Source organism: Harpia harpyja, chromosome 20 (genome assembly GCF_026419915.1).
Source record: "Harpia harpyja isolate bHarHar1 chromosome 20, bHarHar1 primary haplotype, whole genome shotgun sequence".
NCBI lineage: Eukaryota > Metazoa > Chordata > Aves > Accipitriformes > Accipitridae > Harpia > Harpia harpyja.
The window spans coordinates 11,888,311-11,910,645 of NC_068959.1; the positions used below are offsets into that span (position 1 = coordinate 11,888,311).

The following is a 22,335-nucleotide window of genomic DNA, read 5'->3' on the forward strand; positions in this document are numbered from 1 at the left end:
ACTTGCCCTGAAGCAGGCTGTCAATGCACACACACCATGTACAATTACTTGGCATAATAGGGCTATGAGTTAAGCATGAGTCCACATCAGCGAACCTGGTATGTCTCTGATGTAAGGCACCAGGCCAAGTGCTCTTGATTTCACCTTGCCACCAAAAATGTGCAGCTATCCCCATGCAATCCAGCTTTGTCAAGCATGACTGCTTTAAGGGAAATATGACATGAGGAGAAAGACTGATGCAGTCTCATAGTATAGCTGGCACTGACAAAGCAGGAAAGCTCACCCCACATAAGCGCACACACTAGTTAATCATTCAGATCCTGGCTAACACCAGGAAACTTCAAGCTGGGAGAGATATCTGTTGTAGGAGACTCTTAATACAAAAGAAACTCGAAACTTGCAATAGAAGCTGATGGGAATTAAACAGTTTGCACATAAGGAATCTTCCTTATCTTCAAAAGTGTTTGATTCATGGGCAAACAAAGCTCAAAATATCTTTGTGAGATACTATCTCAGCAGTTATTTGCTACCACCCGGTTTAAATGGTGGCACAGAGTTCTCACACCGTTTGTTCCAGACCATGTAGAGCTCGACACTTCTGCACCTTTATTCCAAACGATGAGACTATTCTGCCTCCAACCCACTGCCAGTAATACACGCTTGAAAGGGAAGCACAAGAGGTTCGCAACATCTTTGAACACCTTTAAGGAACTGGTTTCCCAGAAGAGAAAGCAATGAGTAAGAAATGGAAAAAGAAGAGTTTACTTCTACTTTAGAAGTTGCTGAACTGGGAAGCACTTTGTTATGTGACTTTCTGAAGCATTTCCGCTGTTACAGGGGGAGCCTATTCACAAATGCTGTGGGTGATCTGTTCCCAGCAAGAGAGATTCTGATGACCTATAACGCATCAGAAGGAGTTTTTCATATTCTGCGAGCTATTGTGTTGGACGGTCCATGACGAATCAGTTTCCTGCATTCACGTGTCTCAGTCTCTTCCATGACATCCTCTCTAAAATTTTACTGCTTTATTGCTTACAAACACCTCCGCCCCACGCAGTTCCTGCTGGGAAAGGCAGTTTACCATCTCTCTGACATTTTAATGAGAAACGTGCCAGCTGAGCATGCAGGAACTTGTAGCACCTCTAATATCTTTGCGGAAAATGCATCGTCTTGTTAAGAAAAAAGCATGAAGAGGCCTCAGAGAATCAAACAATTTTGCTGTTCAAAAAGAAATCTCTAGTCAGGAAACTACCACTACATAAAGGCATGTGCACTCAAATAATTGGATCAAAATTACGTAAATATTAGTAATTTCTCTGGTAAAGCATCAACTAAAAAAAAAACAAACCAGAGGAGAGAACGAGATCTAAGAGGAGAGCAAGAAAAAGTACTATTTTACTTGAAGTGATTTGTCTAGCTTTTCTCTATTTTTTAAAACAATAAAACCAAGAAAACTCAGCTCCTGCGAGAAGCAGGTTGATGAGGTGACCCTAGTATTTTAAAAGCAAATGCCTGGAACTGAATTCAAAGAAACAGTGAGTAAGAAACATAAGATACCATCTCTGAAGTAAATGTGCAATGGGCATAAAAAATTAGCTAGAGCTAGATTATACTACTGTCTTAAGGTTAAACATTACTCAAGGTTAAAATTATTCTTGAAATTATATTCTTGACCCAAGTCAGAGCTGCACAAAAACAATGAAAAACATGGTTATCAGAAGCCACGTAAAGCATGGTCAATCTAAATACGGCACACAAGTCCAACGCGTTTCAGAGCTTTTTTTGCTCAGCAGTGACATCTGTTGCTATCTGGACCATCATGTAAGTCTGACAGAAGTTCCACCCTTCCTAACTATCCAGGAACTGTGCATCACAGTCCAGTGAGCTCACTGCCGCATCAGCAGGATGATGGAGAATGTTTCCTAGAACCCAAAACAAAGGTACCCGTGTTAAGAGTTACTAAGAAAAGTTTACTTCAAGGCAGGAGGAGCATGGAAAGAGGGGGGAAAAAAAAAAATCTGATTAACTAAAATACTTGTTCTGTGAGCAAATTTTTAAAGCGGAAATTATTTCCATTTTGCTCAAAGCAAGGTCCCAAAGAGGTTACCTGGGACAACTTGTCTTCAGGCACAAAACCTGTCAACTAAGTTTCCAAGTAAGGCTCAACAGGCAAAAAGAAAGAAGATAAAACTCGTGCATGAGTAAAGCTATCTGCCTGTATCAGAGATTTAGCTCTGACATTAAAAAAAAAAGGGTATTACTAACATTAAGCTAATAATAATTTGAATTTTATGCAATTCATTTTTCCAAAAAGCATCTCTAAAAACATCTAGTGAAGACTGGCAGAATGTGATACCCGTTTTATCCACAGGGAAGCGAGGGGAAAAGAAAATGTCTTGTCAGAGCCCACCATATCTGCAATGGGTCCCCACAGTCTCAGAGCACAGACCACATGAATGCAACCAGTAGGCACCACACATTTAAACATACGGCATCACTGATGAAAAATATACTAGTTTTTGAGAATCACTTTGAATCAAACAAGTACAGAGGAAAGTGCTTATTCAGGAGGAGAAGGGAAACAAATCTCAGATGAGGGCAAGAAATCAACAGCCTAAGGAGGAAGAGGGACACTGCAACTCAATGGCATTGATCATCATAGCATTCATGCTACCTTACACCTGATCACCAGAGAACTGAAAAGGGTCAGAAGCTTTTGATGTGATCTGTGGTCATATGAAAAATATTCACTGTGCTCAACAGAGTAATCCAGTATTCAGCTAATAAAAGATCAAGCAGGTCTGGAACAGTTTTCTCTATCAGAAATATTTTAGAACCAAGTTTGCCTAGCATACTTTAGTAAATTAAAAAGCTGAATGAATCTGAGAATTTGGGCTCAACCAAAAGGAATCCAAAAACCATTAGACAACTAAGTGATCTAGTGAAATTACAGGCACATTTTTCCAAGGTAACAGAGTAAAGCTGTAAAGAATCACATTGATCTAGTGAAATTACAGGCACATTTTTCCAAGGTAACAGAGTAAAGCTGTAAAGAATCACATATGCGCATACATTCAAACAAAGGAAAACACAATTTTTACTTACATTTCAGTGGCTATGAATCCGGTGAGCTCAGACAGGAAGAGAAACAGTATGAAGAGACAGCAGCAGACAGAGACTGGAAAAGAGGCAAGGAAGGGAAAAGGTTAGTTTCATATCTCTAACAAAGACAAAAACTGTTTTCACGCAGGCATATTATTCCCACCATGGATATGCCACCCAGACACACCTGAGAACTAACACTCTTTAGAGACAGTGACCCAGCCGAGGCCATCAGAGCACAGACTTCAATGGCACACCAATGCCCAACATCTTGCTGGGTATTGTAATTCTTGGGCCACCTTTCCTATCATGATTTCCATCTCCCCATGGCTCCTGCATTCTCCATCTTCAGCACACAATGTTGGTCTGCCAGCTCTCCCTCCTTCTTGACAAAGCTGCTTGACAATATGACTTCTTTGGAGCCCTTGCTCCAAATGTCATTTTATTACTACTAAAACCTCCTGAAAGGAAAAAGAACCAGCATCTCCTTGCTTCAAAAGCATACAGTCAGCTACACAGTGTTCTGTGGATTAGGAGACATTTTGGTTCTTTGTCAAGTTCTAAGGCTATGTGTAAGTCATCTCACAGCATGCACTATCCACTAGACAGAGCTGGTACAGCAGAGATGTGGCAATAATGGACTAGTCTAGCCAATGCCTGATACTTCTCTAATTTTGCCATTTGCCGATATATTGACTCTTCGGAGAGGGAAAATTCCCATTGAAGGGAATTGCGAAGTACCTGGACAACAAGTCCTATATCTTTTCTAAGAATACCAACCTAGAGTTAAAACGAGGGAACCCAAAGTAACTGGTATATTACTGGTTACTCTTCATCAGGAAACTATTCAAAGATTGTACAGTGACATTCATGCAGCAGTGACAGAGTCATTGACCCACACAGGAGGGGCTGGAAGGAAGGACAGCTGTAAATCTTATTGAGCAGGGATGATTGGAGTAGACAAGGATGTGGCAACTCAAGGAGACAGGGCTGCAATGTCTATTTGTATTAAATAAAATACCCAAGTTCACCATGAATCACTATACAAAAGAGTAAACCAGGAAATGGCATACTGTTCCAGGGCTGTGACAACAGGAGTACAATCTGGCTCACCCCTCAATCCCAGCAGTTGCAGTGACGAAGCACTCTTTGGAAATGACCACTTTACCATAGCCACTAATTAGGATTAAGAAATCCGTAAGAAAAACCCTGCTCCTCAACTTTATTCCACATGACCTATACAGCCTGAATACCCATTCCTTTGGGAAGCTCAAGCAACAACTGGCTGGGGATCAATTTTATCATACAATTGCGCCTGTCCAAACTCCCTTGGTAGAGAATGTGAGAGGCCAGGGAAGGAAAGAGGAGGTACTTAAGGCAAATACCAAGACAGACCCTTGAGTGACCTAAACACCCTTGTGCCTCATTCTTCAGGTTAGTCAGTTTATAGTTCTGAGGAAAGAGAAATGCGTTGCTTCCCCTTCCTCATCAGCGTCTTTTCAAGGGTGGATTAATTTATTGACCCTCTGAAAAGTACAAGGGACTAAAAGAGATGCCAAAAAATCCATTAGCTGGGATGAAGAAAGAGAGAAAAGGGAAAAACAAAGTCAAAAACCAGTAGGAAAATGGGAAGCAAGAGGGGGTATTCATTTCTAAAGAGAAAGCTCAGATGGTTACATGGTTGCTTCCAAGTCTTCGCTGTCAAGACACAGAAGAAAACACTACTGTAACTCAGCTAAGCCATTGGCATGGTGCACCATGCAGTGAAGAGGAGGAGAATGGTCTACTTAAAGCACAGCAGCAAATTCTTATAAGAACACATACACCTACGTAAAAGCACAAAAAAGTAACCTAAGCACAAGACTAGTTGATCCAGTGTTTCTTAATCACCAAACAGCAGGGACACAAGATCTCTGATCTTTGGCAGTATGCAGGGGAGAGCCTTTGACAGACACAACCCTTTCTTCTTTAATTGCTTCCCATATTCCTCTCTGCTTGTTATCGTCCTGTAAAGGCTTTCCACAGCATCAGCTAGACCTCTCTGCTCTCCAGTACGTCTATGCAAGCCTGGTACTACTAACTGTAAATTCTCTTCCAGAGCTTTCTCTCTCTTCCAATTTTTTAACTTTCTTCTCTGCCATTTACATCATCAAATTATCTTCTCCTTTTCCAGTATACAAAGTATTCACTCTCTCAAGTCCATCTTCCAATTCAGCTCTTGCAGTGAAGGCTTGTGACAATACTCACCAAATACAGTACAGTAAAATTCCAGTAACCTGTATCTAAAGAGTCCTGCAAGAATGCCCTGAAACACCTGGCAGGGACTGACTTTCAAAGCTCCTCAATGCTTTTGCCAGTATTCAAACTCCACAGTCAGTTTTCAATGTGTAAAAGAGATTACTGAAGGTGGACATGAGAGGGGTATATAAAAACATGAGCAGCTTTAAAGAAATGAATGGGGAACAACCACTCACTGTCTTTTCCAGTACAGGAATGGGAGGGAAGGGGGAGGTTAAAAACAAGACAAGGTTTTTCTTTACGTAACACCTAACAAAATTCTGAAAATTCTTGACTACGGATGTTGAGGATATTTTAAAAAAGCCTGTAAGATTTCAAAAAGGAATCATCCATGCCCTGAAGAAGAAATCCATTGAGGACTACTAAGCACAAAGGAACCACCTCTAGCTCAGGAAGTCCAGAACTGCCAACTGACCAAAGCCTGGCAAAGCGTTTAACCTGTCCTCGTGCTCTTTCTCAGGTATCTGCTGCTGACCACTCCTGGCAAGAGGATGCTAGGCTACACAGACATTTGCACTGACCTAGCTAGTATGGCCACTCTTGTGTTAAACTCTTCTTGGACACAGACATTTTCAGGGCAGGAGAGTGTCTTTGGCATGAGACTTATGTGAAAGTCTTATGTGTTAAACTGTCTCTAGAGCCAATGTTTTTTCAGACGCAGAACGTGAGCTCCTCTCCTTAGCGTAGAGCTGCAGGCATATACGATGTTCCCAGTGTAAGAATTTACGCACACAGTGCTTCAGCTACTTATTTCATAGTGAAGGCCTTTACTTGCTTCCATGCAAATGTGCAGTTCCTGCCACCCACATTTGACAACTTTATTACATTTGGAAAAGTAGATTAAAGGCTAGGATCAGACAATTCATGCACTGTGATGTTCCCACAGAGCTCGAAGGACCATCTAAGACAAGTTTCTTAAAACTCTCATATGATTAACACAATCAATATATCAAAGGTTGCTGGTGTTAGACATACTGAAACACACTGCTGTTGGCTAATTGGTAATCCCAAAAGGATGGGAAATTCTGCCAAGTTTTTTTTTCCCTACACTAGCTTTGACAACCTAACGTTTTTGTACATATCCCTTCTGATACATACCCCATCTATGTACATTCCTGACTCTTCCTCTCCACCCCACAAGAAATGAAAGAAACGCAAAGTGTATAACACATCATGCAGACTGAGAACGTGGGTCCATGTCTATATTAAGGCATAAAATTAATAGCATTTATTATTCAATGGAGCAAACTGCTATGAAGTGCAAGGAACGGGTCTTGTTACAAATGCCATGTGAATCATAACTTTGATATTTCCTGATGTGTATTTAAAACTCCAGCCTCCAAACAGCATAGAGTATTTCTGGATAACATTACCATGTGTGCATACAACATGTGCATGCAAACTATGCATCCACATTGACTGTTAAATAGCAGGATTGCTACAGCAGCTGTCCGAGTTGCAGGCCCCTCTTTCAAGAAGTCAGGCTGCTCCTGTCCAGCCAGATGCCAACTGTCAGCCAGCCAGGGCATGTGCTGCTGCTGCTTACATACCCAAACATGGCCAAGTTGTCACCACGTTAGTCAGGTCTGTTAGAATGGCCGTGTGCTGGCATCACAGACACGCTACACAGGGATGGGAAGGCCTGCAAAGACTGGCACAAGCATCTGGTGGAAGAGGGACAACAATGGCGTGACTGGCTGAGTGGCACAGGGATCACAATGCTGCCTGAAAGAAGAGATTTTTATTGAGAAAAAGGAACGAGAAACTTCTGCATACTTTTCAGAGAATCCCACAGTAGTGAGTGCATTGTTCTATACAAACCTCACTCCAGTAAACTGCAGTGGACTGCTCTTGGTTCCTTCATTCCTACTAATTTTTAGTAGCTGGAAGGATTGCTACATGGATCTGAAATATCTTGTATGCTGTGTTCACTGCAACTTTTGAAATGACAAAACCATACACAATAGAAAGCCTTAATAACCCTCCAGTTGGCTTCTGAAGTTGCTTGCATTCAAGATCACCTGCTCTTCTCCACCAAAATACCCTAACACTTACTCTCCCTGAGCTGCTTCTTCCCTAGAAGAGTTGGCCACTTCAGCCCTGGTGGTCAGAAGCAGAGCTGGTATTTTCCACCTCTTTTCTTCTGTAATCTGATCTATGCCTTCTTCCCTAATAAACCTCAAACTTTTCAAAAAAAGGCCTTTTGACAAACCAAAAGCAAACATACAAAACCTGCAGTAACTCCATTCATATTCCAGAAAGCCTTCAGCACTAGAAGTGATACTAAGCTAAAGTTTCAGCAGAAATCATGTGGGAAGGGCCTAAATTAATAGTTGGCTACTATGGGCTATCTTATATCTGCTCTGTAAAACCTGGAGGACTTAAAGAAAGCCAAAATACAGTTGCAGCCACAGTCGTTTCACATATTTACTAGACCCTAAAAGATTTTTTGAGAGGCAGAACCTTCCCCTACCCTCAAGCCCCCAATGTTATTACAAGCTGACTTCCCTAAAGCATTTATCACGAAATCATGCAACCTTCCCAGGCTTCAAACTGGCATGGCAATGGGCTGGTCTCATTCATGGCCTCCCACAACACACAAGATTACTGGCTTTCAAATTACAAGTCACAGGCTTGGTCAAACAGAAAGCCCATTAGGAAAGCTGCACACAAGATCCTCACATGCAAAGCCACCACAGTTTGCTGGCTGCCTGTGTGGTTCAAAAGCTTATATCAGCCTGTCTAAAAACACTCTGACAAAAAGAAGGAGAACCAGTTAGAGAAGAAAATCAAAGCCTGAGAAGCTGAAATAACAATAGAGAGAAATAAGTCAGCTAATAATTTTAAGTAAGAGTCACAGCCTTCAAGCCTTCCCACAACAGACTTATCACTTGAGCTGTTTACTGCAGATCAGAAAGCCTAACACTGGATGGCCTTTGATGGTTTTTTTTGTTTCTAAAACATACTCTTTTGCAGGTGATTCATAACAAGACAAATTCTCAAAGGGAGCCCAGTTATAGTGTGGGAACTCTTAGTTTCCAAAACAGGAGAGAAGGCAGGATCACTAACAAGTTCAAAGTGTTCTTTCAAAACACTAAATCTCATACGCCTCTAAATTAGCAAACAGTTTTATTCAAGCCCTTTGTTCACAGTTTCAGCAAACCTAAAAGGGAGTCAACATACAACTAATTCAGTGGTCAGGAGAACACAGAGGACAAGGACTCTCTGAAAGTAAATATTTAGAGTAATGTGCTATCTTTCACAGAAGCACAGGATAGTTGAGGCTGGCAGGGACCTCTCTGGAGATCATCCTGTCCAACTCCCCTGCCCAAAGCAGAGTCAGCTAAAGCAGGTTGCTCAGGGCCAGGTCTAGTTGGTTTAAGTATCTCCAAGGATGGAGACTCCACACCACCCTGGGCAACCTGTTCCAGTCTTCGACCATCCTCACAGTAAGGAGTGAGGAGTTTCTTTAGCTCACAAAGGGCTTTCCTTTGTGTCCATTGATTCACTGCTACTGACTCAGTTTTATTTGATGCCTGCTGTCACCAAGGGATATGACATCACTCACGTCAGCAATGACATTCAAGGCTACTGACCCATCTACAAGAATGGATGAATGGAGCACAGCTACATGATCAAAGGAAGTCACTGTTCAATGGAACAGGAAAGCTGTGTTAGGCACCTAATTACAGGCCTGGCAGGATCAACCTGATCAATGTTTACCACTCTGCACAGTGCGCTCACTGCATGTAATTGTGTGAAATTGCATTACTCAGCCTACAGCCTCCCTCAGGAAGAGGAAGGAAGGAAAAGGGGCCCAAGGCAAGAGATTTATATCAGCCAAAGTCTATGTATTGATACACAGGAGTGAGAGTGGACCACTATCGGTGGTTTCTGACCAAGCAAATTTTCTTCTTTAAAAGCATGACAAATAACAACAAAATAAGATCTCTGCTCACTAGTCCCACCTACAACATCAGATGAATCCCCTGAGTGCGTTGTGAGAGAAATACATGTTTCCCAAATCATCTCCACCACTGGCCACTGCATATTGCCACCCACACTGCTCCTTACTGATGCAGAACCTGGATTCCCTGTTTGCACTAGTTTGGTTCCTCAAGTCTCTTCAGCAAACACACGTCTGGGTACGCTAACTGTGAATCCAACTGTTACCAGTTGTTTTTCACACTGACTGAGGGGATGCCTACCAGAGAGAGGTAAAATAATCTGCAGTCATCCTCCCCACCAGTGTTTGGAGCAGACTTACAGCTTCTCTTCATGGGAAGACACTAGCAAAAAGCTCTCTAGCTACCTCAGTAGCTAGCAGAGTGGGTATTTCAGTGCTAGCTTTTAGAAGCTCCCTTTCATGACAATATATCTTTACTACTTTTTGTTGTTGAGATTCTGAATCCATGCAAACTACTCCACTGTTTAGTATGACTGCAGATTGGGCAAAATGAGCTGTCTCAGCAACAAAGGATACCCTTTCCAGTGTTTAATATCCCTTTAAAAAAATACCCCGGAGACAGAAAAGCCAAACTATCTTTAATTTTAGACCAGGGGTATGCAAGGACATCAAAAAGAAGTGTTACTTACTAATAGCCCCTGTGTAGGTTGGCTGTGTAAGGTCTTTTGGCACCTTCCTGTAGATGTCAAACCTGAAAGAGGAAAAGCATCAGCCATAAAACAGGTGGAACATTTCAATACATTTCACGTCCCCACAGGGATGAATGATGTGAAAGTTTTTCCATCCAGCTTTCCAACAACATTTTTTCAGTTTGCAGGAGGATATGAGAAGGAAAAACAAAACAAAACAAAAAATCCTTTTTCTTTTGTACAATTATGTAACTGAGCTCCTCCCTGGCTCCAATTTCCAAAGCAGTTCTCTCCACCTCCCTCTTGCCTTGCTGTCATGGATCTGTGCAATCTGAACTGTGAGAGGTGCCAGGGAAGAAGTCATTCTGGACAAGTTTATAGACCACCGTAAAAGGAAAAGGATACTCTACAGACTCCTGAATAAAGAGGCCTGGCAAAAAAACAGCGAGACACAACCTATATTGCTCCTTGTAGTTGATATCCTGCAACAGCCAAGAAATTGACAATACCAAAGTCAGAAATCAAGGTGTTGAGGCAAGAAACCTATCCTTGGACACTGGATACATAACAGAAATTAACCCAAGAAGTTTGCCACTCCCCCAGCAAAATCCAGTTTAATATTAGACTGTTGTTTTGATTCAGTCATATCTTTTAATATCTATATGGCTCAGCTTTGCTATTTTAAACTCTCCATGGTTAAACTTTCACTGTGCTTATGATGTTAGCCGTATTATTTCCTACAACCTTGTGTTACTGCACATCCAGTCGCAATGCAGCTCTGACATCAGTTTCTCCACCACTCAATAAAAATTAATTAATGCGTTAAAAACACACACACACCCTAAAGAAGGAAGTGACTGGTTCTCCCCCAAAATAGACTTTTTTTGGATATAGCACAAGTGGGTGAGATTTGATGCTTTTTCCAGCCCTGGAGAGGCATGAGAGACACCGGCTTCCAAATTCCTATTCTATACTGCACCGAGATGAAACACCCCTATGTTTATTCAGTAGGTCCTAATACAGCAAATATTACACTGAGAGTTTAAAAACTAGATCATCTTTCTTCACTCTTCATCTGTTGAGATCACTTACAACTTGCAGGCACTCTGGGTGAACAAAACAGCATTTGCCTTGCACGAGATTAGGAGGACATTGGTGCTGCTGTGTTTCATTCAGGAGTTAAAGCTGGAGGAAGGAAGGGTAAGAGAGGGAAGGAAAGCAGGTATAAAGACAGTTCACCTGCCCAGCTCAAGTCCTGAACAAGGTATGTAATCACTTAAACATTCCAACAACCCACTGCAATCACTTGACAGAGCATGCTGCACAGGATACACATGGAGCTGTATGTTTTTATGACCCTCTTCACTGCAATCTCCTAAATAGATTAGTAATATTCCTGAACCAAACAGTCCATTTATGGCTCTCCAGCTGCCCTGAGAACATCTGGAAAGTGCTGTTTACATTCTTTCCACATACACCAAAGCAACAGCAGCAGTGGATGGTAAAGCAACGCGGAGTAGCTGATGACATCATGGTCTCACAGCCAGAGGAAGTAGCTGATCATTCCTGCTCACAGCCCATTAAACGCTGAAAGCTGGCGTCGTCTCGCCAAAGTCACAATAATAGATCAACAAGGCTAAAAAAGCTGGGGGGGGGGAAGAGCACGTGCACATGAACATGCAAGAGCTGCTGAGTGTGAGTAAACAATTAGAAATAGGAAATAGCTCTATGCCGGATTCAGTAAAACCAGCAGCATGTGGATACTATAAAAGGAAGTTTGTTCTTACAATGAGAAATATTTACTAGTCTTAAAATGATGACCCATCACAGGGTTAAAAAAAAAAATCTAGCTTTTTAAATAACTCAGTGGAAAGTTGATGTCATGGCAGGGTTCTCTCCTCTCAGACTGCCATTTTAATCACATAAGTAACACCCAAACCCCACAAATTAAGTTTTACATGACATAAGTAAGCTAGGATTAGGCAAAGACACTACAGAAAGCAATCAATGGCTCCCAGCCACATTAATTGCCTGGCTTTAAGTGCTTAAAAGGCAGTCCACCCCCTCTGTGCTATTCTGCTTCCCATCTCTGCTACCACAATGTTCCATTCCCTCTGTCTTCTACTACCATGACACACATCTAAAAAGGGCTTTAAGCAAGTCTCTGGATCTGATTTACCTGGAGTTTTGAGAACTCTTGGGTCTATACTTACAGGCTCAAGCCTCCCTGCAAGCACAGTACGGCACATTTGCAACAGTTGTCACATGAGGCCCTTAACGCACTTCAAGGATCACTTAATGTATGAGCAGAGTGAGCGTACACAGCTTGCTAGGCAAAGAACATTAGGCAAACAGTGTCCCACCCTTGAACTTACAGTCTACAGGCACATACAAGAAGAGTACAGTACAAACCAGGAGAACTGAATGGCTTTGTTTTGTAGAATTAACACATTTTTAGATAAGGACAGACACTACGGAATAACACAGAATCAAGAGTGGACAATGTATGCAAAAGAGGCAGCGAGAGCAGACTGGATGGTAAGGAAGGAAGGAGGAAAGCTCAGCTAGAGATCTTATGGATGAACGCAGAAGCTTCAAGGGTTATATCCAGCACCTGACTCAAGCAGCAGAAAGGAAGCAAGGCAAGCAAGGAAGGTGTATTTAAGGTTGCAGGAGGATGCTGAAATGATCACAACAATTAACATTAACAGCAAGGGAATGGAAAAGGACAAGTTTGGTATAAGAGACAAACACTGCTGCATAGACTTTCCTTACTGACACGTGATACCAGTAAGTCCAAGAGACTGCCAGACCAAAACAGAAAGGACTGGTTATGTGCAAGTATCCTGGCAAAACATTCATTTGCTTGGAAAAGACAGGCTCTGGATTAGGAAGGTTTATACTTTGACAAAGGAACAATACTCTTCAGGGTATGAGGCATCTTCCCATAAAGCATCTGATACTGGCCACAGCTTGAGAAAGTACAATTTATTTAGTCTGATCCCGGATGGTGAAAACAGCAGTTGGGTTTATGCATTCAGAGAAGGGCAAGTGGGAAGCCCAAAAGGAGAGCAAGACATTGAATTTTGAAGAGAATTATGGAGATGCTGGCATGGCCAGGGAACAGAGCTATCTTGTTAACTCCGATTTAAACTCCAAGTTAGAAGAAGATACAAAATGCATAGGATTCAACGACAGCTTGAAAAGTATGTTTGTGAGACACCAGAGAGATGAAATTCCAGCAGTGAGTAGGGGATGGAACCCCAAAGAAGGCCTTAATAATTACATATAATTATAATAAATAAGTAAATCAAGCAAACTTCTCAAACAAATCCATGAAGTTGACAAGAGTTACTGTAACAGGAGAGCCTAAGCCCCAAGAAATCAGAGATTTGTGAAAGCCATAGCTCCTATCAGACCTAAGGGTTAAAAATCTGATTCACTTCTAGACTCCATTAGGCAAACTCTTCTCCTTTTGCCACCGGCTTCTTGCCTGTGTCACAGAGCTTAAAGCCATTTCAGGGGATCCCTTACACTGTCCTGGGAAGAGAAAAGAACGAGGATTAGACACCACAGATGATTTGTAATGTATGAGGGAGGAGGCCATGGAGTTGTATGCATGGTAAAGGGGAACAGGTTTTACTTGCCTTCAGGTCAGATGTTCCTGCAAGCACCTGCAGTAAAAATTCCAATAAGCCTCCAGGTTCCTGAGGCATTGGTCACTTGGAAGAGTATTTGTACCCTGGGAACAGAGAAGAACCTCGTGCTCGTATATTGCAAAAGCTGCCTTACAGATTTCTGATACTGGCACATTCAAAGCAGTGGAAGACATTACTAACACTGGAGGAAGACTGGATGTTCAGAAAGGTTATACCAGCCAGCTTATAATGCAGCGAGACACACTGTACTACACTGTGAATATCCACTTTGATAGTCTTGTAGTCATATCCTAAACAACCATGAGAAACCAGGGTGTAGATTTACAGCATGTTGACCGCCTCAGAGTAACTTCTAAGTGAACTCTCTTAACCTGCAGTACTGTGCAGCACTTTACCCCGCTTTCATGCAGGGATACATTACTTGACACTTACAAAGTATACATACGTACAGTTTCCACAGGACAGCCAGCACATTGTTTATATATAGCTTTTGGCAGCTTTCTTCCTTTGCTCAGAAAGGCGAGACTTGTAAGGTGAAGTAATATCTTTGAGTTAATCAGCTGACATAGTTGCAGAGTGGAAACAACAAACTTTCTGCTAGGAAAGTTCTTCCTCCAGGTCGTATGTATCCTCATAAAGGGAAGGCTGGACCTTGCAATACCAGAACACAAGGCTAAAGATAGAACTAGGCTGTCATCAGTATAACAAAGGAATTTCCTGACACATCTAGTGTATCTATTGTCTCTTCTTTCAATGGAAAGCATAGATGCAAACAAAGAAATAAAAAAAAGGCTGTTTGGCAATGTCAGAATTTCGCAGGAACCAACATTCATAACTAACATGAGGGAATGCTACAATACTTTCTTCTCTATCCAATACTGAAAGGACTTCACAAAAAACTTTCTCAGCTTCCTGACGGGAATGTCAACAAACTGGTAAAACAGCACTGTAAAGAAGAGCAGCACAAGGATCATTCCTAAATAGGTTAAAACAGAGAATTCGCAAACCTTAGCATGATTAAGACAGGTCTGAGGCAGAACTCCAGCTGTCTGATGGACAGGTGTGCAACAGTCCTCTCAGAAATACAGAAATTACGTGTCTCATCTCATTGCAGTTGCACAAGTGGACGGTGAGGTAAAATTGCAGATGGGTGCACCTCAATGGAGCCAAACAAAAGGATGACAGATTTCAAGTGCCAGTAAGTATTAGAAGGACTTCAAAAGCTATATCTAGACTGATATGGGCTGTTGTTATTCAAAATTTTTTTCTTCAGACAGAAGTATATGCTCTTCACGTTCACTTTTCAGGACCTCCTAGAACCACAGAAAGCATCAAAATGTTTAAAAAGCCAGAGCCAGATGCATTAGTGCTCATCTGAGTGGGACAGCCACAAAAAAAAAATCATGTCCAAGGCTGGCTATGCAGAGCCAATGGTAGGTCAAACCCAAAAGAAAGAAGCAAGCTGACGTTGTCAGCCCTGGGGTGATCCCTGACTTTCCTTTCAAATCTATTTGATTGACAGCACAAGATGGGTGACAGGGAGGGCAGAAGATGTCTACCTATACACTGGTTTTTTCTAGAGGAGATACTTCAAGTGCCTGCCCTGAGAACAGGGATGAGCTCACCCCCTCAGCAGGAGCTGCTATGAGCAGGGCTTCCTGCCAGGGTGTGCTTTATATACACCTGAACTGTTTCAAGTCTGGATCTGAAATATTTCAGGAAATGAAGTAATAAATACATTATTTCACTGAAGATTACCACCCCTCCAAACAGAAAAATCCTCTCTGACATCTTTGGAGTCTGAAAAGAGCCTCAATAAAATACTATAGTAGCATCTCCGTAAGATGCTGTTAACTTTTAATGAGCAAGAAGCAATGAACTTGAGGCAATAAAAAAAAATACTACTTGTAAGTAGAACTAACTAGATGGTGGTTAAATTTGAATGTATCGTAGCAAAGGGAAACTCTGATACCTAAAGGAGTTCATACCAGAAAAGGAAAAACACTAATTCCTCCTTCAGTTTACAGCATTTGTTGCAGTCCTCGAGTGGCCAGCCCTCCCTGGCACAAACAAAGGAGCAATGCACTGGCTGTGTCACCTAGGGCAGACATTCAGAGCACAGCTTATAAATCTCCCTATACTACTGACTCACTGCGTGGAGTCACTGCAAAGAGACAGCAGATGCTTTAAGCACTGTCTGTGGAGCACTGAAACACAATTCTGGAGTGAGCAGCAGTGGGATGTTTTCATGTACCCTTCTGCAAGGTCTGTTTTTACTGATTTAACTAAGGGGCAAGGGAAAGATTGTTTTGCAGCTCTCGGACTGTATTTTGGATTCCAGTTAATCAAGTAGCCAAGCAAAAGTGCAACACATTCACATGTGGTGCTTGGTCACAGAACAGAATTCAGGCACCTTAAGTCAGCAGTGAACAGATTAATTTTCATCCCTTTCCACTCCTCAGATGATTCAGAAATTTAGCTTTAATGCTCACAGACAGAGGAAAAACATTTTTGTTCTTCAGGCAGATTATGTTTTTCCCCAGAAGAACTGAATATTTAAACATTAGTCTTCTTTTTGAAGCGCGCTGGCTCTATCATAGGTACTTCTGTAGCACGTACTGAAAGGGGATGGTGTTTAGAGGACATGATCATTCATTACAGCAAATGACACTTCTGATGTCAAAGATTAAAAAAGAAAATAAAAAATCAGTATAATGGCTGACATTCCACCTTTAGCAGGTCAATGGTGGCGTAAATACATCATGTCATCTTGTCTTAGCAGCAAGGGTCCATGGCTGTGATTCACACAGAAGAATGTGGGTGTTGAAACAACGCTTGATTCTCCACCTCCCATATTAACCATGTTTTAGAAGTGGCATCTATTTTTCAGCAGATACCACAATTGAAGTTGAGATCACCAATTCCTGGTGACATTACTCAGTCTCAATAATGAGTCCAGTGCACAGCGAACTACCTTAATTTTATTACACATCAGTAGCTTTGAGATCTCTCTGAAAAAAGAGATGGTCTGGTGCTGCTGAACCAATTTGCTTCATTAACAAATAACTTGAAGTGACTTGCAAGAACAACACATTTAACAGCAGAAACATAACGTCACTATTAAGTTAACCAAACAAATGACAATTCTATAGCAGATTTAACTAAACTAGACAAAGGGGGAATTATTGAGTACAGATACAAAAAGTTAACTTTGAAAATACTATAAAGATTATGTTGTTACTGCAATAAGAAATTTGAAGAACTGTGGAGCAAGTGTTTGTACTCCAACACACTGCATGTTGGAGACCCAGTGCTGGACAAGTGCTCATTCATTTTGAGTAGGGAGCAACATATCCATCATAATCTATCAGATACCATAACGTCTCTCAAAGAGAAGAAAAAGGGTGTGGGAGAGATGTCCCTAGGGTTTCCAAGATGCCGGGGAAAACCCAGATAAGAAAAAGCCAACTGGTGAAGCCCCACACCCTGAATTGTCCCAAAGGGCTTTTAGGGTCAGCAAAAACTCCATCCCTGACTGCTTCCTTCTTGATAAGAAACACGACTGCTCTAAGAAACAGAGGGTCTGCAGATTGCAAAAGAGAAAGGCAAGGCACCTATGACATAGACAGAGGGACAGGTTGGTTATCTGAAGAAATGAAGAGTAATACACCTTCCCAAGCTGAGATGGCTTCCTAGATCAACAAAAGCCCTTGGTCAAGGGCTCAAGTTTAAATAGCAGCACGAAGGAGCACAGAAATAATAAACCCTGTCTTCAGTGGCAGCTGGCACTTCAGTGGGAGGCTGTGGGGCATTGATATGGCCTGTAACACTCAGATTTCCATTGAGATTCCCTCTTCTCACACAATATTTACGTATCTGCAGTACAGGTTAATTCACTCCCAAGATAGCTGCGTAAGTCAGAAAGCAGGAATAAATCTCTTTTTAGAACCTTTTCAAAAACACGACTGAGTCACACTAAAACCACTGACCCTTTTATACACCAAGAAAGCAAGCTCTAAAACCTGGCATGCCAGCTAACACTGAATTTGTAGGCAAATCTCTCTGCTCCACAAAGTGAAACAAGATTAGGCTGGCCTTTTAAGAACTATTTCATGCAAGAAATGTTTCCTTGCCACTGCACAGGGCAATACAAGCCGGTTAAAGCAGTTTTCAAAGCTTGTTTCCCCTTCTGCTTCTGCTCATGTGCTGGTAATGCCCCTACTCAGTTTAACAGCAAGTAGCAAACTGGAGTATACATTCCAGTGCAATATTGCTGCTGGTTTTTCCCATTTGTCAAGTCCTTCTTGCAAACCAATGAAAAGTAGATCAGAGTACGGCTGCAGGCCTCAAACATTAAGAATCTGAGAAGGCATGATGTCAGTATTTCTCCATATCCACCAATTCCTGACTAACATAACAAAGAGCTTGCCTGTTCCTTACAAAGTCCGTTCATTACGTACCCACCAGTAAATGGACTTACAACGTGGAAGAAAGAATTTCTACCGTTACACACTGTACTTGCTGCATTCAAGAAATATAATGACACAGAGGTATCCCATGCAGAGTAGACACATTAAGTTTTAAGAAACTCACTCTTAAAAAAAAAAAAAAAAGGTGCTTTTTGTCGAAAGAATATAAAGCACTCTATTCGTTAATTTTACTGGGTTTCTTTTTCAGGTGGATAGAAAAACTGCTGCACGGTGCATTTGTAGGACTGTACATTCATTCAAAACAACAATCCCAGACTGCTTTTGATGAAAACTACACGTACTGTGGAAGGTACACAAAGAGCAAGGCAGCTGCCAAACACAACCTTGGACAGTCAAGCCTACGCCAGCATCCATTTAATCTTCAATAAGAGTCATCTTGAGGCAGCTCTGCCTGATAACAGGTTAGAAAACATCTAGTGTCTTCTCTTCTTTGAAACCATCTACCATTTAGACATTCTAAATAAACTCATTTTTAGGCCACATCCCTCCGAGTAACACCAGACTCTAATTACTTCATGTAGACATCAGTGAATCCAGCCAACTAAGAATTTCTATTCAGCTGCCATTAAAGAGAGGAATCATCCTTAACTTTGAGAAGGATTAATTTTCCCTGGAGACAAGGACATAACCTTGGGATCTGTCACTCTACACACTTCTGTTCTTCCTCTTACCATTTCCTATCTGCCTCCTCGAACATTTCTGTTATATTGTTGTATTACAGACATATGATTCAGAGAGCAGAGATGGTTGGTTCAGTCACCTTTATTTGGTTCCCCAGAGGAGCTATAGATCTGATGCAGAGACAGGCAACCAGCTCTTCCCACAAGATTTGTATAACTGCATCTATTTTTAAGTTTGTCATTTCACGACAGAAGAGGTGCATTAGCAGTTCAGGAAACCAAGGTGGGTGTGAAGTGGGGAGAGGAGAATGAGCAACCTCAACCCCACTTCAGGAAACATGTTTAAGTGCACATGAAATGACCTGGAACGATGGCTCTGAAGAGTTTTCAGCCAGTCCGCAGTATGGGCTACCGCACAACTTTCTCTCCTCGTATTACTGCTGCTACCACCTCTGGAAGAAGCGTCCCTAGAGACAGCAAAAGAGTTTACATTTACAGACTATGATTCATTCAATACCTGCTGCTATTAAAGCTCTTAGCAGAGATACCACTTAATAGTTGAGAATCCAGCAATTCACTTAGCATAAAACGCTTTATCATTTATAAGGAGGACACTGGAAGCAGGAAGAAACTCAGTCACGATAAATACAAGTTGGATTAAGTCCATCTGACATTCAAAGATCACTGGGCACAAATAGACTCCACTTTCTCTCTCCAGGAAAACTTTAGTGGAGGTTGGTGTTACAAAGGGAAGATCAGAATTTAATCACCATGTCTGTCTCAGAAGCTTCCTTCTGCCCTCCAAAATCGGCATAGGTTGGAGGCAGAAGGGGAAAGAAAAAAAAGAAGATATCCATTGTGGCCTTTTTTTATGTGAATTCATGGAATCAAAAGGAAGCTATGGAGAGACTGTTGTCACAGAGCAAGATCATTCAGGCTGGAGACTAATGGCAAAAGGGAAACGCCCTTCCTTTAGTACCCAGTGGTATTTCTAGAGATACCTTCCCACCAAAGGCATGCTGGTTTATGTCAAGGAGCATTTATATCTTTGTGATCTGCTGACTGCTCAGGCAAAGAGATGTCCATCATCTAACCAAAGCTTAAGAATCAGAAGTACAAAGTGCATAAGAGAAAACCTGCCTCCCCAACAGCTCAAGATAGCGTGGGGTCTGTGTTCACTGAGTTGTTTTAGAGGTTTCATGAAGCAACTCAGCAAAAGAGCTGGCTTATAGCGAGCACCCACTGAAACACCCAGTAACTGGCACTCCCCATCCGCCTCCCCATACTCCACAACACAAATATGAGGTAAAACAGATTCTCAGGCTGTAGCTACTAGACTAAGAAGGGAAGAAATTGCTGCCCCAGGACTTTATCTCTCACTGCTTCTTCAATTGAAACAGACATTTAAAAAAAAAAAATATTACAAGGTGCTAGAACAACTAAGAGAAACTAGGAAGGCATATAGAATACTCCAATGCTACTAGAAGAACAAAAGATTTTAAACCAAAAAATCAAATCCCTTACCTAAGAGCTTAAAAAAAAAAAAGTTGTTTAACAGGCCGCAACTGTTCCTCTGTTTCCTTGGGTCACTGCTCTCAAATAATGACTTTGGGACAATTCATCCCTGCTTTGTCAACAAAGCTGCCTTAACAGCCTTTGAATGCTGGGCAGCAGGAGCAGGTCAACCACACCAACTGAACAGCACAAGCCATCAGGCACTCAGCTGTAGGTAGCTTTTAACCTCTTCAGGGGCCATTTAACTCTAAATAAAAACAAGCAGGCTTATACACACATCCTCACTCCACCAAACACAGACAGGTACCTCTAACACAGAGTGTACCTTTCTGGCTTTGTTCCTTCCTACAAAGCACATCAGACACTTGCAGTAAGATCTTTAAAAGCAAAGCTGTTACTTTTGTATAATGGATAAATCTAAAAACACCAATTTAGTTTTCAATGTGACTCTTCAAGCTGAGGGAAACATAAAGGTAGAACAAACAGTACAGCTGAGTCAGGTTTGCCCACATAGTGCTCTTTTGATTAACAAAAGATCATCTACTTAAAAAATAAAAATAAAATCCCAGGCACCTGTTTGAAGTTGTTGGGGGGGGGACTTTTATTGTTCACAGTTGTTAAAACCATACCTAGAACTACTGTGGTCAGGACCAGAGAGAAAAAGATAAACCTCTTTTTTTGTTAAATTGATTTTATTCAACCATGTAACAGCAGGCTGACTCCTAGGGAATGCAGAGATGGCCTGAAAGACCAGTTACCCCATTCCATGTGCCTAACGACAGAATATTTGAAATAATCAAAACAGAAAAGAAGATGGCCCTGGAGAACAGGTAGTATCTGGGACAATGGTGATAAAGTAACAAGTGGGGCAACACTCCCCTCTGCCTAGTGACCCTGGGGGGGGTTGGACATCATCAGACTCCACTGGGAGAGAGGAGAGGAATGAGCAGACGGCTGGGCAGGTGACACAGGAGACTACTCAGCAATTTTGTGGGCTGGATTATGTACCCCATGTGCTTGAAAGCTGCTACCAAAAAAAGTCAGATCGGGTCTGACTAGCAGTTTGGAGCAAGTCCCTAAACTAGGAAAGCATGGGCTTGAGAGAAGATGCAACCCCTAAGTAAGAGGGCTAGAGACCTCTGAATTACAGAGAGAGGGAAGCTATCTGAACGGCCATGTTGCCTCCAAGGTAATGTCAGAACACAGGCGGGTCTCTTTCTCTCAGGGACACTAGAAAGAGCATTAAAATCAAATGACAACATTTACAGCGTAGAAATTCTGTCAGAATAAATTCTCTTGCATTATTTTGTTTTGTTTTTAATTGGGGAAACATCAAGAACAGCATGTCTTTTTAAGTAAAACCTCTCTTACTTTACAACAGCAGTGACTTCCAACTCCCTATGCATTTTCAATTCCTTATGGTCCTCACTGTACCTGTGCTGGACAAAAATCCAGAATTTTGTTTCACAGATCTATCAAAGAAAGAAGAATTTCTACACACCAGTAAATTCACTCTGAAACAGTCCAAAGCAAGTAGAAGTGCCTTATTCTAATGCCTTCCTTTATACATGTATAGGAAGCACTGATTTTTCTATTTTTATGGAGAAATATTAGTTCGAGATTTCATTCTGATATCCTTTCTTTAGATCATGCTCTTTTCTTCCCATCCAAAGGCAAGCATGTACTCGACAACTCTGCAAGAACACTCAGCTCCTACACAATCTAGCACAGATAACAAGTAATAACTCTTCTTCCAACAAAGTAGGTGGAATCTATTGCCCTGTTTTACAGAGTGGAAAACCAATAGCAGGAAGTCATCAGCAGTGGAAGAAAACAGGAACTACTGACTCTGAGCACTTCATTTTGCGATTGTTAATTCTTTGTTTAAATTAAATTTCTATGTTTCCTGTCTGCTGGCAGATGAGAACATAATGTGCAGAGAGCAGCTCAGGCCAGCTTCTGGGACAGCCATGCTGCGATCCCGTGGATGGGATGCAGCAGTGGGAGCCAGCAGACCTGAATTCTGTTCCGCTTCCAACACTGACTCACTGCCTA

General features: G+C 41.7%; 1 protein-coding gene across 1 annotated transcript in view; it reads right to left on the reverse strand.

Annotated features, from left to right (window-relative positions):
* The window catches only part of ERGIC1 (endoplasmic reticulum-golgi intermediate compartment 1), a 59,525-nt gene that overhangs the window by 26,734 nt on the left and 10,456 nt on the right, over positions 1 to 22,335 (reverse strand). The window contains exons 2-3 of the mRNA XM_052816053.1: positions 9,997 to 10,058; positions 3,106 to 3,178 (exon numbers count right to left, since the gene is read on the reverse strand). Of these exons, the coding sequence (XP_052672013.1) occupies positions 3,106 to 3,178; positions 9,997 to 10,058 (135 nt within the window). The remainder of the gene's footprint in view (positions 1 to 3,105; positions 3,179 to 9,996; positions 10,059 to 22,335) is intronic.